Here is an 18,381-nt window from a genome sequence, read left to right as displayed (position 1 = left end):
CCATTGAAAGAAATTTCTGAACAGTCTCCTTTCCAACAAGAAGAAATTCAACAAAGTGGTCCCTCCGAACGTAATTATGTTCTTTTTATTTATTTTTCTAACAGCTCTGAATAAGAGAATGAATTATGTACTTATAAAATATTTCTTTTAAATGATATGCACTGCCAGGTGTTGCAGAAAAAGAATTGGTGTCCCTTACACTTTGTTTCCAATTGAAATTTCTATTTCGAATAAACTTAGTAACTTTTCGGGTTTTTCTATGATTGCGTTAAAGTAGTATATCACTGTTTCATTTGTAATCATTTTTCTGGACAAGTTGACAGTGTCATGTACCGTGTATGTATTTAAAAATACTTGAAGGAATAATTTTTTTCTTCTTTGTTTAGGTATGAAGCGAATAAATGAAACTTCAAAAACAATTTCAATGCATGCAAAAGAAATTCCAGAATGTGGTCCACCCAAAGGTAATTATGTTCTTGTTATTATTATTATTTTTTTTTTTTTTTTTTTCCTCACAGCTATGAATAAGGGAAAAAATTATGTGCATATCGAAGATTTTTTTAAATGATATTCCAGGTGTTGGAAAAAAAGTATTGGTATCCCTTACTCTTTTTTACCAATGGAAATTACTGTTTCAAAACAACCGAGTGCTTTGTCGGTTTTTTTCTATGATTACATTAAAATACTGCATCACTGTTTCGTTTATAATCCTGTTTATGGTTTAAAAAAATACATGTTTTGTCCAATGAAATTAGGAAACGGGATATGACATTTAAGATACTATATAGGGGGATGCAAAATATAAATTCATTTTTCAAATATTCAGACATCTACCTTCACTGAAATAATTATTTAATCTTTATCGTTAATACTGAAAAATATTCTGGATGAATATTCTGCGCAACATTTGGCAACTGTAACATTGCCATCCCACTTCTTATCCCAAGACCTGGTTTAAGAAATGTAAAAGATTTTCAAAAAAATTGCTGTTATAAGAGACAACAATGAGAATATAAGTTGACATTGTAATGTATAGTACATGTAATTAATGTTATGTAAATGAATGATTTTTTTTTCTGCTTTGTTTAGATAAGAAACCATTGAGGGAATTTTCTAAAAAGTTTCCTTTCCATCAAGAAGGAATTCAACAAAGTGGTCCCTCCGAACGTAATTATGTTCTTTTTATTTATTTTTCTAACAGCTCTGAATAAGAGAATGAATTATGTACTTATCAAATATTTCTTTTAAATGATATGCACTGCCAGGTGTTGCAGAAAAAGAATTGGTGTCCCTTACACTTTGTTTCCAATTGAAATTTCTATTTCGAATAAACTTAGTAACTTTTCGGGTTTTTCTATGATTGCGTTAAAGTAGTATATCACTGTTTCATTTGTAATCATTTTTCTGGACAAGTTGACAGTGTCATGTACCGTGTATGCATTTAAAAATACATGAAGGAATAATTTTTTTCTTCTTTGTTTAGGTATGAAGCCAATAAATGAAACTTCAAAAACAATTTCAATGCATGCAAAAGAAATTCCAGAATGTGGTCCACCCAAAGGTAATTATGTTCTTGTTATTATTATTATTTTTTTTTTTTTTTCCTCACAGCTATGAATAAGGGAAAATATTATGTGCATATCGAAGATTTTTTTAAATGATATTCCAGGTGTTGGAAAAAAAGTATTGGTATCCCTTACTCTTTTTTACCAATGGAAATTACTGTTTCAAAACAACCGAGTGCTTTGTCATTTTTTTTCTATGATTACATTAAAATACTGCATCACTGTTTCGTTTATAATCCTGTTTATGGTTTAAAAAAATACATATTTTGTCCAATGAAATTAGGAAACGGGATATGACATTTAAGATACTATATAGGGGGATGCAAAATATAAATTCATTTTTCAGATATTCAGGTATTTACCTTCACTGAAATAATTATTTAATCTTTATCGTTAATACTGAAAAATATTCTGGATGAATATTCTGCGCAACATTTGGCAACTGTGACATTGCCATCCCACTTCTCATCCCGACCCCTGGTTTAAGAAATTTAAACGATTTTCCAAAGAATTGCTATTATAAGAGACAGCAGTGAGAAGAAGATGAGAAAATAAGTTCACATTGCAATGTACAGTACATGTAATTAAAATTACATAAAACAATCATTTTTTCTCTGCTTTGTTTAGATGTAAAGCCATTGAAAGAAATTTCTGAACAGTCTCCTTTCCAACAAGAAGAAATTCAACAAAGTGGTCCCTCCGAACGTAATTATGTTCTTTTTATTTATTTTTCTAACAGCTCTGAATAAGAGAATGAATTATGTACTTATAAAATATTTCTTTTAAATGATATGCACTGCCAGGTGTTGCAGAAAAAGAATTGGTGTCCCTTACACTTTGTTTCCAATTGAAATTTCTATTTCGAATAAACTTAGTAACTTTTCGGGTTTTTCTATGATTGCGTTAAAGTAGTATATCACTGTTTCATTTGTAATCATTTTTCTGGACAAGTTGACAGTGTCATGTACCGTGTATGTATTTAAAAATACATGAAGGAATAATTTTTTTCTTCTTTGTTTAGGTATGAAGCGAATAAATGAAACTTCAAAAGCAATTTCAATGCATGCAAAAGAAATTCCAGAATGTGGTCCACCCAAAGGTAATTATGTTCTTGTTTTTATTATTTTTTTTTTTTTTTTTCCCTCACAGCTATGAATAAGGGAAAAAATTATGTGCATATCGAAGATTTTTTTAAATGATATTCCAGGTGTTGGAAAAAAAGTATTGGTATCCCTTACTCTTTTTTACCAATGGAAATTACTGTTTCAAAACAACCGAGTGCTTTGTCGGTTTTTTTCTATGATTACATTAAAATACTGCATCACTGTTTCGTTTATAATCCTGTTTATGGTTTAAAAAAATACATGTTTTGTCCAATGAAATTAGGAAACGGGATATGACATTTAAGATACTATATAGGGGGGTGCAAAATATAAATTCATTTTTCAGATATTCAGGTATTTACCTTCACTGAAATAATTATTTAAACTTTATCGTTAATACTGAAAAATATTCTGGATGAATATTCTGCGCAACATTTGGCAACTGTGACATTGCCATCCCACTTCTCATCCCGACCCCTGGTTTAAGAAATTTAAACGATTTTCCAAAGAATTGCTATTATAAGAGACAGCAGTGAGAAGATGAGAAAATAAGTTCACATTGCAATGTACAGTACATGTAATTAAAATTACATAAAACAATCATTTTTTCTCTGCTTTGTTTAGATGTAAAGCCATTGAAAGAAATTTCTGAACAGTCTCCTTTCCAACAAGAAGAAATTCAACAAAGTGGTCCCTCCGAACGTAATTATGTTCTTTTTATTTATTTTTCTAACAGCTCTGAATAAGAGAATGAATTATGTACTTATAAAATATTTCTTTTAAATGATATGCACTGCCAGGTGTTGCAGAAAAAGAATTGGTGTCCCTTACACTTTGTTTCCAATTGAAATTTCTATTTCGAATAAACTTAGTAACTTTTCGGGTTTTTCTATGATTGCGTTAAAGTAGTATATCACTGTTTCATTTGTAATCATTTTTCTGGATAAGTTGACAGTGTCATGTACCGTGTATGTATTTAAAAATACATGAAGGAATAATTTTTTTCTTCTTTGTTTAGGTATGAAGCGAATAAATGAAACTTCAAAAACAATTTCAATGCATGCAAAAGAAATTCCAGAATGTGGTCCACCCAAAGGTTATTATGTTCTTGTTTTTATTATTTATTTTTTTTTTTTCCTCACAGCTATGAATAAGGGAAAAAATTATGTGCATATCGAAGATTTTTTTAAATGATATTCCAGGTGTTGGAAAAAAAGTATTGGTATCCCTTACTCTTTTTTACCAATGGAAATTACTGTTTCAAAACAACCGAGTGCTTTGTCGGTTTTTTTCTATGATTACATTAAAATACTGCATCACTGTTTCGTTTATAATCCTGTTTATGGTTTAAAAAAATACATGTTTTGTCCAATGAAATTAGGAAACGGGATATGACATTTAAGATACTATATAGGGGGATGCAAAATATAAATTCATTTTTCAAATATTCAGACATCTACCTTCACTGAAATAATTATTTAATCTTTATCGTTAATACTGAAAAATATTCTGGATGAATATTCTGCGCAACATTTGGCAACTGTAACATTGCCATCCCACTTCTTATCCCAAGACCTGGTTTAAGAAATGTAAAAGATTTTCAAAAAAATTGCTGTTATAAGAGACAACAATGAGAATATAAGTTGACATTGTAATGTATAGTACATGTAATTAATGTTATGTAAATGAATGATTTTTTTTTCTGCTTTGTTTAGATAAGAAACCTTTGAGGGAATTTTCTAAAAAGTTTCCTTTCCATCAAGAAGGAATTCAACAAAGTGGTCCCTCCGAACGTAATTATGTTCTTTTTATTTATTTTTCTAACAGCTCTGAATAAGAGAATGAATTATGTACTTATCAAATATTTCTTTTAAATGATATGCACTGCCAGGTGTTGCAGAAAAAGAATTGGTGTCCCTTACACTTTGTTTCCAATTGAAATTTCTATTTCGAATAAACTTAGTAACTTTTCGGGTTTTTCTATGATTGCGTTAAAGTAGTATATCACTGTTTCATTTGTAATCATTTTTCTGGACAAGTTGACAGTGTCATGTACCGTGTATGTATTTAAAAATACATGAAGGAATAATTTTTTTCTTCTTTGTTTAGGTATGAAGCGAATAAATGAAACTTCAAAAACAATTTCAATGCATGCAAAAGAAATTCCAGAATGTGGTCCACCCAAAGGTAATTATGTTCTTGTTTTTATTATTTATTTTTTTTTTTTTCCTCACAGCTATGAATAAGGGAAAAAATTATGTGCATATCGAAGATTTTTTTAAATGATATTCCAGGTGTTGGAAAAAAAGTATTGGTATCCCTTACTCTTTTTTACCAATGGAAATTACTGTTTCAAAACAACCGAGTGCTTTGTCGGTTTTTTTCTATGATTACATTAAAATACTGCATCACTGTTTCGTTTATAATCCTGTTTATGGTTTAAAAAAATACATGTTTTGTCCAATGAAATTAGGAAACGGGATATGACATTTAAGATACTATATAGGGGGATGCAAAATATAAATTCATTTTTCAGATATTCAGGTATTTACCTTCACTGAAATAATTATTTAATCTTTATCGTTAATACTGAAAAATATTCTGGATGAATATTCTGCGCAACATTTGGCAACTGTGACATTGCCATCCCACTTCTCATTCCAACCCCTGGTTTAAGAAATTTAAACGATATTCAAAAGAATTGCTATTATAAGAGACAGCAGTGAGAAGAAGATGAGAAAATAAGTTGACATTGCAATGTACAGTACATGTAATTAAAATTACATAAAACAATCATTTTTTCTCTGCTTTGTTTAGATGTAAAGCCATTGAAAGAAATTTCTGAACAGTCTCCTTTCCAACAAGAAGAAATTCAACAAAGTGGTCCCTCCGAACGTAATTATGTTCTTTTTATTTATTTTTCTAACAGCTCTGAATAAGAGAATGAATTATGTACTTATCAAATATTTCTTTTAAATGATATGCCCTGCCAGGTGTTGGAGAAAAAGAATTGGTGTCCCTTACACTTTGTATCCAATGGAAATTTCTGTTTTGAATTAACTTAGTAACTTGTCGGACTTTTTCTATGAGTACGTTAAAGTACTATATCACTGTTTCATTTTTAAATATGTTTATGGTCAAAAAGAACATTTTTTGTTCAGGGAAGTTAGAAAATCAAGTATGACATTTAAGATACTAGCTACTGGGATACAAAATATAAGTTTATTTTTCAAATATTCATGCATCTAGGTATACTGAAATAATTCATTATCGTTAATATACAAAAAACATTAATATCAAGTTTCTGTAAAATTTTTGGAGGCTATGACCCCACAGTCCCTGGTTTAAGAAATTATAACTCTGATAATGAAAATTTCTGTTATATAAAGCTGAATACAAAAAAGATTAGAAAATAATATGGCATTGTATATATTGTAAGTGTAGTTAGTTTTACATAAAATAATCCTTTCCACCCCCCACCCCCCCTTTTTTTAGGTATGAAGCCTTTGAAAAAAGTTTTGAAACCATTGAAAAAGAAAGCAGGCAGAGGAAGAATTACACGAAGTATCAAATGTAATTGGGTTTTTATGTTGTTTTTTTTCAAATAGCAATGAATAAGAAAATGAATTATTATCAAGAAAATTTTCATTATATAACCAGGGGTGTTTGTTCTCCGGGGAAACCCCGGAATTCCGGGGATTTTGAACTTCGGTACCCGGAAATTCCGGGGATCGTCGTTCAAAAGGAAGTAGGAATAATAATGAATTATTTATTTTGATCTGGGCGATTTTGTTTGCTTTGAAAGCAGAAAACGCAAGGTCAGCGTGTGTGGTGAAAACTTTTCCTTTCTTTCTCCAAAGGCAGTGATAATGCGTGAAAAGGGGGGAAAAACTTCTTTTTTGTTCTTTCCTTATTACGAGTTATGACTCATTCCCCCGTTTCTCGGATATTCTCTTCTGGATTCTTTTCGGCAAGTAGGCGCGGCAGAAAAAAAAGGGAGAGACTTCGCGACCAGATGTGCGATCACGTGACTCTGGGTTCAAAGGTCTTATCTCTCCTGGCATGGCGCCAATAAGTAGAGAAGGGGGATTTTTCGCCGTATTAGCTATTTGTCATTGATCGCTTCGCAACTTTTTTTTCTCCGCTGTGTAAAATTTTCGTTTCATTTATTGATGCACGTGTAAATTTTTCGTTTCTCTTATTGAAATATTTTTTTATTTATGTACGCAAGAGAATTTCATTCAGAAATTTCAGCATATGAAACAGAAATTACCCCTTAAAAATTCATATCTAATTAGTTTTACAGCATTAGATTCAGAGCTAAGAGGTAAAACCAGTACAATATTAGCTTTTGAAAAATTATCATCTTTTATGTCCCATATTTTTAGTGATAATGAAAAGTCAAAAGTAGAAGCTGAAATAAGGTTATACCAGAGTGATATTGATATCACCAAAGAAATGCTCTACACATCTGATGAAAGTGGAAATCAAGTCAAGTGTACAATTGATAAATATTGGTCTAAAGTTTTTAATTTAAAAGATGATTTCACAAATGATTATAAGTATCCTACATTGGCTAAATTGGTCAAAGCCTGCCTTAGCTGCTTCCATGGCCCATTAGTGGAAAGTGCATTCAACTTAATGGATACACTTGTCACTGACTATAGAACCTCTCTTAAGATTGATTCCCTAGATGCAGTGCAGACTATTAAATATGATTTAATGGCTTCTAAAGAAACCTCATGTGAAAAATATGGCTCAAAAAATCCAATGACTGATCCAATTCACAAAGATCTCTTACTGAATATGAACAGAAGTTGGAAAACATATCAAGAGGACTTAAAAACATGTATTTCAGATGAGTCACCTATAAAAGTCTCTGAAAAACCTTCTACATTAGCAGAAAAGCAAACTGCTTCTACCTCTGCATGTGCAGTTCTCGAGGAAATTTCTTCAACTGTAAATGAGGAAAATAAAAGTCAATCTTTCTGCAATTATGAAGTTCACCACAAAAGAAAGATAAGCCCACAAACATCAGAAAATAAAAAAAAAGCAGCAGAAATTAGATAATTTTTTTAAAGAATTAATTCAGATAATTTAAAATATTTGCATAAAATGTAGTAGTTTATATGTTTGAAAATTTATGGTTATTAATTTTGCAAAAAAAGTAATTCATTGAACTTTTATAATTAGGTCATTCAATATTTCATAATTGTAATTTTTCATTTCTCTCTCCCCCCCCCCCTTCTCGAAACTCCAAAATGCCGGTAGTAAGTCCGTAAAAGTTTCAGGGGATTTTTTGGGGTCCCACAAACACCCCTGTATAACACAATTTTAAAAAAGTAAGATTCAAAAATAGACCATTTAATCAAAGCAGATGTTTTTATAGTTACATAAAAAAAAAATCTTTTTTTAGGTCTAAAGCGAGGAAAACTACAGTTGGAACTCTGTTCGTTCACTGTTTCGTTTATAATCCTGTTTATGGTTTAAAAAAATACATATTTTGTCCAATGAAATTAGGAAACGGGATATGACATTTAAGATATTATATAGGGGGATGCAAAATATAAATTCATTTTTCAAATATTCAGGCATCTACCTTCACTGAAATAATTATTTAATCTTTATCGTTAATACTGAAAAATATTCTGGATGAATATTCTGCGCAACATTTGGCAACTGTGACATTGCCATCCCACTTCTCATCCCAACCCCTGGTTTAAGAAATTTAAACGATTTTCAAAAGAATTGCTATTATAAGAGACAGCAGTGAGAAGAAGATGAGAAAATAAGGTGACATTGCAATGTACAGTACATGTAATTAAAATTACATAAAACAATCATTTTTTCTCTGCTTTGTTTAGATGTAAAGCCATTGAAAGAAATTTCTGAACAGTCTCCTTTCCAACAAGAAGAAATTCAACAAAGTGGTCCCTCCGAACGTAATTATGTTCTTTTTATTTATTTTTCTAACACCTCTGAATAAGAGAATGAATTATTTACTTATCAAATACTTCTTTTAAATGATATGTACTGCCAGGTGTTGCAGAAAAAGAATTGGTGTCCCTTACACTTTGTTTCCAATTGAAATTTCTATTTCGAATATACTCAGTAACTTTTCGGTTTTTTCTATGATTGCGTTAAAGTAGTATATTACTGTTTCATTTGTAAACAATTTTCTGGACAAGTTGACAGTGTGATGTACAGTGTATGTAATTAAAAATACATGAAGGAATAATTTTTTTCTTCTTTGTTTAGGTATGAAGCCAATAAATGAAACTTCAAAAATCGTTTCGATGCATCCAACAGAAATTCAAGAAAGTGGTCCACCCAAAGGTAATTATATTCTTGTTATTTTTTTTTTTCTTTCTCACAACTATGAATAAGGGAAAAAATTATGTGCATATCGAAGATTTTTTTAAATGATATTCCAGGTGTTGCAGAAAAAGTATTGGTATCCCTTAATCTTTTTTACCAATGGAAATTACTGTTTCAAAACAACCGAGTGCTTTGTCGGTTTTTTTCTATGATTACATTAAAATACTGCATCACTGTTTCGTTTATCAGGGGTGTTTGTGCTCCGGGGATTTTGAACTTTGATCCCCGGAATTTCCGGGGATCGTCGTTCAAAAGGAAGTAGGAATAATAATGAATTATTTATTTTGATCTGGGTAATTTTGTTTGCTTTTAAAGCAGAAAACGCAAGGTCAGTGTGTGTGGTGAAAACTTTTCCTTTCTTTCTCCAAAGGCAGTGATAATGCGTGAAAAGGGGGAAAAAACTTCTTTTTTGTTCTTTCCTTATTGCGAGTTATGACTCATTCTCGGACATTCTCTTCTGGATTCTTTTCGGCAAGTAGGCGCGGCAGAAAAAAAAGGGGGAGACTTCGTTCGACCAGATGTGCGATAACGTGACTCTGGGTTCAAAGGTCTTATCTCTCCTGGCGTGGCGCCAATAAGTAGAGAAGGGGGATTTTTCGCCGTATTAGCTATTTGTCATTGATCGCTTCGGAACTTTTTTTTCTTCGCTGTGTAAAATTTTCGTTTCATTTATTGATGCACGTGTAAATTTTTCGTTTCGCTTATTGAAATATTTTTTTATTTATGTACGCAAGAGAATTTCATTCAGAAATTTCAGCATATGAAACAGAAATTACCCCTTAAAAATTCATATCTAATTAGTTTTACAGCATTAGATCCAGAGCTAAGAGGTAAAAACCAGTACAATATTAGCTTTTGAAAAATTATCATCTTTTATGTCCCATATTTTTAGTGATAATGAAAAGTCAAAAGTAGAAGCTGAAATAAGGTTATACCAGAGTGATATTGATATCACCAAAGAAATGCTCTACACATCTGATGAAAGTGGAAATCAAGTCAAGTGTACATTTGATAAATATTGGTCTAAAGTTTTTAATTTAAAAGATGATTTCACAAATGATTATAAGTATCCTACATTGGCTAAATTGGTCAAAGCCTGCCTTAGCTGCTTCCATGGCCCATTAGTGGAAAGTGCATTCAACTTAATGGATACACTTGTCACTGACTATAGAACCTCTCTTAAGATTGATTCCCTAGATGCAGTGCAGACTATTAAATATGATTTAATGGCTTCTAAAGAAACCTCATGTGAAAAATATGGCTCAAAAAATCCAATGACTGATCCAATTCACAAAGATCTCTTACTGAATATGAACAGAAGTTGGAAAACATATCAAGAGGACTTAAAAACATGTATTTCAGATGAGTCACCTATAAAAGTCTCTGAAAAACCTTCTACATTAGCAGAAAAGCAAACTGCTTCTACCTCTGCATGTGCAGTTCTCGAGGAAATTTCTTCAACTGTAAATGAGGAAAATAAAAGTCAACCTTCCTGCAATTATGAAGTTCACCACAAAAGAAAGACCAGCCCACAAACATCAGTAAATAAAAAAAAAGCAGCAGAAATTAGATAATTTTTTTTAAAAGAATTAATTCAGGTAATTTAAAAGATTTGCATAAAATGTAGTAGTTTATATGTTTGAAAATTTATGGTTATTAATTTTGCAAAAAAAGTAATTCATTGAATTTTATAATTAGGTCATTCAATACTTCATAATTGTAATTTTTCATTTCTCCCCCCCCCCACACCTTCTCGAAACTCCAAAATGCCGGTAGTAAGTCCGTAAAAGTTTCAGGGGATTTTTTGGGGTCCCACAAACACCCCTGGTTTATAATCCTGTTTATGGTTTAAAAAAATACATATTTTGTCCAATGAAATTAGGAAACGGGATATGACATTTAAGATACTATATAGGGGGATGCAAAATATAAATTCATTTTTCAAATATTCAGACCTTCACTGAAATAATTATTTAATCTTTATAGTTAATACTGAAAAATATTCTGGATGAATATTTTGCGCAACATTTGGCAACTGTGACATTGCCATCAAACTTCTCATCCCAACCCCTGGTTTAAGAAATTTAAACGATTTTCAAAAGAATTGCTATTATAAGAGACAGCAGTGAGAAGAAGATGAGAAAATAAGTTGACATTGCAATGTAGAGTACATGTAATTAAAATTACATAAAACAATCATTTTTCTTTGCTTTGTTTAGATGTAAAGCCATTGAAACAAATTTCTGAACAGTCTCCTTTCCAACAAGAAGAAATTCAACAAAGTGGTCCCTCCGAACGTAATTATGTTCTTTTTATTTATTTTTCTAACAGCTTTGAATAAGAGAATGAATTATTTACTTATCAAATAGTTCTTTTAAATGATATGTACTGCCAGGTGTTGCAGAAAAAGAATTGGTGTCCCTTACACTTTGTTTCCAATGGAAATTTCTGTTTTGAATTAACTTAGTAACTTGTCGGACTTTTTCTATGAGTACGTTAAAGTACTATATCACTGTTTCATTTTTAAATATGTTTATGGTCAAAAAGAACATTTTTTGTTCAGGGAAGTTAGAAAATCAAGTATGACATTTAAGATACTAGCTACTGGGATACAAAATATAAATTTATTTTTCAAATATTCATGCATCTAGGTATACTGAAATAATTCATTATCGTTAATATACAAAAAACATCAATATCAAGTTTCTGTAAAATTTTTGGAGGCTATGACCCCACAGTCCCTGGTTTAAGAAATTATAACTCTGATAATGAAAATTTCTGTTATATAAAACTGAATACAAAAAAGATTAGAAAATAATATGGCACTGTATATATTGTAAGTGTAATTAGATTTACATAAAATAATCCTTTTTTTTTTCCCCTGTTTTTAGGTATGAAGCCATTGAAAAAAGTTTTGAAACCATTGAAAAAGAAAGCAGGCAGAGGAAGAATTACACGAAGTGTCAAATGTAATTGTGTTTTTCTGTTTTTTTTTTTTTTTTTTTTTTTTTTTTTTTCCAAATAGCAATGAATAAGAAAACGAATTTTTATCAAGAAAATTTTCATTATATAACACAATTTTAAAAAAGTAAGATTCAAAAATAGACCATTTAATCAAAGCAAATGTTATTATAGTTACATAAAAAAAATCTTTTTTTTAGGGATAAAGCGAGGAAAACTACAGTTGGAACTCTGTTCGTTCACTGTTTAGTTTATAACCCTGTTTATGGTTTAAAAAAAATACATATTTTGTCCAATGAAATTAGGAAACGGGATATGACATTTAAGATACTATATAGGGGGATGCAAAATATACATTCATTTTTCAAATATTCAGGTATTTACCTTCACTGAAATAATTATTTAATCTTTATCGTTAATACTGAAAAATATTCTGGATGAATATTCTGCGCAACATTTGGCAACTGTGACATTGCCATCCCACTTCTCATCCCAACCCCCGGTTTAAGAAATTTAAACGATTTTCAAAAGAATTGCTATTATAAGAGACAACAGTGAGAAGAAGATGAGAAAATAAGTTGACATTGCAATGTAGAGTACATGTAATTAAAATTACATAAAACAATCATTTTTTCTCTGCTTTGTTTAGATGTAAAGCCATTGAATGAAATTTCTGAACAGTCTCCTTTCCAACAAGAAGAAATTCAACAAAGTGGTCCCTCCGAACGTAATTATGTTCTTTTTATTTATTTTTCTAATAGCTCTGAATAAGAGAATGAATTATGTACTTATCAAATATTTCTTTTAAATGATATGCCCTGCCAGGTGTTGGAGAAAAAGAATTGGTGTCCCTTACACTTTGTTTCCAATGGAAATTTCTGTTTTGAATTAACTTAGTAACTTGTCGGACTTTTTCTATGAGTACGTTAAAGTACTATATCACTGTTTCATTTTTAAATATGTTTATGGTCAAAAAGAACATTTTTTGTTGAGGGAAGTTAGAAAATCAAGTATGACATTTAAGATACTAGCTACTGATATACAAAATATAAATTTATTTTTCAAATATTCATGCATCTAGGTATACTGAAATAATTCATTATCGTTAATATACAAAAAACATCAATATCAAGTTTCTGTAAAATTTTTTCAGGCTATGACCCCACAGTCCCTGGTTTAAGAAATTATAACTCTGATAATGAAAATTTCTGTTATATAAAACTGAATACAAAAAAGATTAGAAAATAATATGACATTGTATATATTGTAAGTGTAATTAGAGTTACATAAAATAATCCTTTTTTTCTTTTTGCTGTTTTCTTTAGGTATGAAGCCGGTGAAAAAAGGTTTGAAACCAATGAAAAAGAAAGCAGGCAAAGGAAGAATTACACGAAGTGTTCTGGCCAAATGTAATTATGTTTTCATGATTTTTTTTTTTCTAATAGCTATGAATAAGAAAATGAATGATTATCAAGAAAATTTCCGTTATATAACACAATTTTAAAAAAGTAAGATTCAAAAATAGACCATTTAATCAAAGCAAATGTTATTATAGGTACATAAAAAAAAATCTTTTTTTAGGTCTAAAGCGAGGAAAACTACAGTTGGGAAAAAAGGAAGCATGCAAAGGAAGAATGAAACAAAGTGTTCCATCTAAATGTAATTATGTTTGCATGGTTTTTATGCTAACAACTATGATTAAGAAAATGATTTATGTATGTAAAATGTTCAAAGATTTTAAAAAACCATGTTCACCGCAGGTATGGTAGGAAAAGTACTGGTGTCTTAGAATGTTTGTTACCCATAGCAATATCTGTTTTGAAATATTTTAAGGCTTTGTTGGGTTTTTTCTTTTTCTATGATAACGTTAAATTTCTGCATCACTCTTTCATTTATTATCGTGTTTATGATCAAGAAAAACATTTTTCGTTCAATGAAATTAGAAAATGAGGTATGACATTTTTTTACTAGCTAGTGGGATACAAAATATAAATTCATTTTTCAAATATTCATGCATCTAGCTACACTGAAATAATTCATTAATGTTAATATAGAAAAAACTGCAATATCAATTTTCTGTAAAATTTTTGGAGTCCCTGATATTGCAACCCCACAGTCTCTGGTTTAAGAAATTATAACTCTGATAATGAAAATTTCTGTTATACAAAACTGCATACAAAAAAGATTAGAAAATAATATGACATTGTATATATTGTAAGTGTAATTAGAGTTACATAAAATAATCCTTTTTTTCTTTTTGCTGTTTTCTTTAGGTATGAAGCCAGTGAAAAAAGGTTTGAAACCAATGAAAAAGAAAGCAGGCAAAGGAAGAATTACACGAAGTGTTCTGGCCAAATGTAATTATGTTTTTATGATTTTTTTTCTTTCTAATAGCTATGAATAAGAAAATGAATGATTATCAAGAAAATTTCCGTTATATAAAACAATTTTTAAAAAAAAGTGAGATTCAAAAAATAAAATGACCATGTAATCTAATGCAAACATTATTATAGTTACATAATTTTCTTTTTTTTTTTAGGTATAAAGCGACAAAAACTAAATTTGGGAAAAAAGAAAGCATGCAAAGGAAGAATGAAACAAAGCGTTCCATCCAAATGTAATTATGTTTTCATGGTTTTTATGCTAACAACTATGATTAAGAAACTGATTTATGTACGTAAAATTTTCAAAGATTTTTAAAAACGATATTCACCGGCAGGTATTGTAGGAAAAGCATTGGCGTCTTTTAGAGTTTGTTACCCATTGAAATTTCTGTTTTGAAATATTTTAAGGCTTTGTTGGGTTTTTTCTTTTTCTATGATTGCGTTAAAGTTCTGCATCACTCTTTCATTTATTATCGTGTTTATGATCAATAAAAACATTTTTCGTTCAATGAAATTAGAAAATAAGGTATGACATTTAGTTACTCGCTAGTGGGATACAAAATATAAATTCATTTTTCAAATATTCAAGCATGTAGCTACTCTGAAATAATTATTTATTTATTCTATGCCGTTAGTACTGAAGAAACTGCAAGATGAAGATTCTGTACAATTTTTGGCAACTGTAACGTTGCAATCCCACTTGGCATCCCAACCCCTGATTTAAGAAATTTAAGCCATGGTCAAGAAAATTGCTATTATTAAAAGACAGCAGGCAAGAAAAGATTAAAAAATAAATTGACATTGTTGTGTACAGTACATTTAATTATAATAACATAAAAAATGTGGGCGTGCGTGCGTGCGTGTGTGTGTGTGTGTGTGTGTGTGTGTGTGTGTGTGTGTGTGTGTGTGTGTGTGTGTGTGTGTGTGTGTGTGTGTGTGTGTGTTTAAAAAAATCCAAGTGCTACCTGAAGGTAGCACTTTTGATGAATTCGTGACTTTTTATCTTCCGCCCATTCTAGGTGAAGAAAAGTCTGAAGATGAATGGGACTTAGAAAGATCTGAAGATGAATTGGAAGCAGAACGCGCTAGAGGAGAGGCGGAAGCAGAACACGCTAGAGGAGAGGCGGAAGCAGGACGCGCTAGAAAAAGGGCAGAAGAAGAACGCGCTAAGGCTGAGCGTCTTTATACACTCTTTAATTTTTGGGGAATTAAAAATGAATTAGCAGAGATAAGAAGAATTGAAAATTTGGAAGCAGAGCAGAGACGTTTGAGACTGGGAGCACGTACAAGTCCAGTCACCACACGGTCGAGAAGCTTTGCACATCTTTATGATTAGCTGAAAATTTAGGCTATGTTTTTTTTTTTTTTGTTTTTTTTATGTCTTGTGAATATGCAGTATTTCAAGAAAATCGAATGAAAGAACAGTCTTTGTGTTTGCAGTAAACTCACATTGTTTACTGTTTAATCAATATGCATTGTGTGTCAGATTTGGACATTGTTGTTGGAAAACGTATAAAATCCATAACTGTAAAATGAGGACTTAAGTCATTAATATCCTCAGCTTTGCCCCTACCTCCACCCATCCTTGTGCATATCACTGTGTCTCAAAGTTGTCATGAAACTGTGTAATTATCAAGCATGCTGACTATTATCTCAGATTTGTACATTCATTTATATTCAACAATTTCGAATGGAGTGTTTTAGCTGAAGTCAGGAGATATTTTACTGTTACAAAATCTCTCGAAACAACCTCTTGTATCAATATCTTCTATTGTATACATTGCCCCACCTCCATTCATCTTTGCATATATCACTGTCTCAAAGTTGTCAGGAAACTGTGTAATTGTCAAGCATGCTGACTATTGTCTCAGATTTGTATATTCATTTATATTCAATAATTTCGAATATGTTGTTTTAACTGAAGTCGGGGGATATTGAACTGTTTTCAAAAATTTCCTTCAGTTTCTTAAAAATAGAACAAACTTATTACCCTGATAATAAGCTGGTTTCATTTGTTAAATGGAATTTTATACCAACAATGAGAATTTTTCTTTAAATTTAAATTTAACTTCCTTTTTTTTATGACATAACGATTTTTATCTCATTTTAATTTATACTTTCTTATATTGAGAAAAAATTTCAATCAGTTTTTTTTGGTGTGATTTATTATTCAGTACGTTAATCCGATTCATTTAATTCTGTATAATGTAATAGAACTTTTAATTACATTTTAATTGCCTCTAAAACAAATGATGGATGTATTACAAAATCTATATTGTTTTTCTTTGATTTCAGACCATTATAATTTCAATTTTTTACTGACTATCGAATAAGAATTTTTAATATTTTCCTTTCCTGTGTTTTTTCTTGCAAGCAGAATATTCATTGTCATTTTGCTGCATGTATTGTCTTTTAAATGCACCTTTCCCCAAAATTTTATTATTGTAATTTCCAACAATTTTGTGAGAAATTTCTAGACTTCACTCTAATAATAAAGAACTTAACTACAATAATAATAATAAAAATCTCGGAACTTTTTAGCTGAAATTTTTATTAAATCCTGTGTGATTCTAAGATTAGTTATGTTTCTCACATTCGCACAATTTTTCTAATATTGTGAAGCCAAGACATACATGGCAGGTATTATAACATACATTTATTCATTCTTCATAACATCTGCTTCTCTTTATTGCAATATAAATTTTATTATTGTACAATGCATATTTATGGATAAATTAAGTTTGAAATAATTTCTTTTCGCAATGAATGGCCTTTGAATTGAAGTTTTTTAGAAATACTGTAAACATAATAGTTGGTTATCAGAAAAATATTTCACCGCACCTCTTTCTATTTTCTGTCTTTGATGATGCAATAGCTTTACTTGATATTAATGAAAATGTCTTCCATGAACGGAGATTCAAATTTTTTACTTAACACATTCTTTTGGTGTTGTTTAAATTGTCAAATTGTTTTCATTATTTTATGGGTATCAATATATGTGATCATCTGATATTTATATAATAGCATTTTTTGTAATATATTATTTCTGAAATATTGCAAATTTATTTGGCATGGTTTTGTACATTTTAATGAAAGTAGCATTTTTATTCATTGCTTTGTCAATTTGTTTGCATATGTGTAATTTTTAAGATTGTGTGAATCATTTTGTAATTTTTAAACTTTGATATAATCAGAATGTATATTATAATGTTTAACTGTAGTTTCTTTTTTGTACCTGCCGAATTAGTAGATTTAATTAATAAAAAAATACGAAGAAGTATGGAATTAGGTTTTATTTTTACATTTAGCTTTTAATAGATGTGTTTATTGCACAAAATATTACTAAATGCTCCACATTTTATAGAAAATTTTATATATAATTAATATTAGTATAAATTCAACATCCAGTTTTTATATTTAATATTAATTTAGAATTTAAATGCTATTTCTGTTATAATAAATAATTATTTGTATGATAACAAGACAGAATATTCTGCTGAAATGAAAAGCAATAATGAAAAAATTAAGAAGTTCTTTCTACTTACTGTACTAATTCTGGAAACAAATTTTCATATTATTCGAATATCATAATTGTCAAACCGAATTAAAGTAATGAATTAATTATTAAATTAGATTATTGATATTGCAACATTTTTATGAACTCTGCGCTTGCCGCCTTGGTTTAGTGGATACGTCTTTGGCTAAGGATCGTCATTTCGATGATTCTACCCAGAGCCAAGACATTTGGTTGTTTGTATTATTTAGGTTTAATTTCCAATATATGCAAATTAAATGTATTTCAATTCATTATGCATGCAGATTAACATAATTTAAATATTTTAATTGTTCAGTTGTATATAAGGAGTTATCAAGCTGATGACAGTTCAGTCATCTGTCTGTTTACTGCTCGCATCGTGTGAACAAAGGTTTCTTCTTCTCAAATTTGACTGCATAATTCTACGTGACATTATTTTATACTAGATAGAAATG

The 18,381-nt window shown here is 29.9% G+C and overlaps 1 protein-coding gene and 1 long non-coding RNA gene across 2 annotated transcripts; both read left to right on the top strand.

Moving 5' to 3' along the window:
- Positions 1–3,298: 3,298 nt before the first annotated feature.
- Positions 3,299–4,461, top strand: LOC129958888 (uncharacterized). The gene is made up of 3 exons (XR_008783341.1): positions 3,299–3,370; positions 3,687–3,764; positions 4,384–4,461. It is a non-coding gene; the product is annotated as an uncharacterized LOC129958888 (long non-coding RNA).
- A 4,077-nt stretch (positions 4,462–8,538) lies between these two features.
- Positions 8,539–17,639, top strand: LOC129958887 (uncharacterized). Its single transcript, XM_056071610.1, has 10 exons — positions 8,539–8,610; positions 8,927–9,004; positions 11,266–11,343; positions 11,938–12,015; positions 12,657–12,734; positions 13,333–13,416; positions 13,589–13,666; positions 14,281–14,364; positions 14,547–14,624; positions 15,411–17,639. The coding sequence occupies exons 2-10, from the start codon at positions 8,929–8,931 to the stop codon at positions 15,725–15,727; spliced, it is 951 nt and encodes a 316-aa protein (XP_055927585.1). The 5' UTR covers positions 8,539–8,610; positions 8,927–8,928; the 3' UTR covers positions 15,728–17,639.
- The last annotated feature ends 742 nt before the right edge of the window (positions 17,640–18,381 follow it).

The sequence above is a fragment of the Argiope bruennichi genome, chromosome X1 (genome assembly GCF_947563725.1).
Source record: "Argiope bruennichi chromosome X1, qqArgBrue1.1, whole genome shotgun sequence".
NCBI classification, from domain to species: Eukaryota; Metazoa; Arthropoda; class Arachnida; order Araneae; family Araneidae; genus Argiope; species Argiope bruennichi.
The sequence above is the reverse complement of the archived record's forward strand: the minus strand, read 5'-3'. Positions and strand labels throughout refer to the sequence as shown.

Excerpts from the sequence above, each read along its gene's own strand:
- LOC129958887 (XM_056071610.1), top strand. The coding sequence starts at position 8,929 with ATGAAGCCAATAAATGAAACTTCAAAAATCGTTTCGATGCATCCAACA. Across the intron at positions 9,005-11,265 it reads AGAAAGTGGTCCACCCAAAG|ATGTAAAGCCATTGAAACAA; the intron begins GTAATTATATTC and ends TGCTTTGTTTAG. Across the intron at positions 11,344-11,937 it reads ACAAAGTGGTCCCTCCGAAC|GTATGAAGCCATTGAAAAAA; the intron begins GTAATTATGTTC and ends CCCTGTTTTTAG.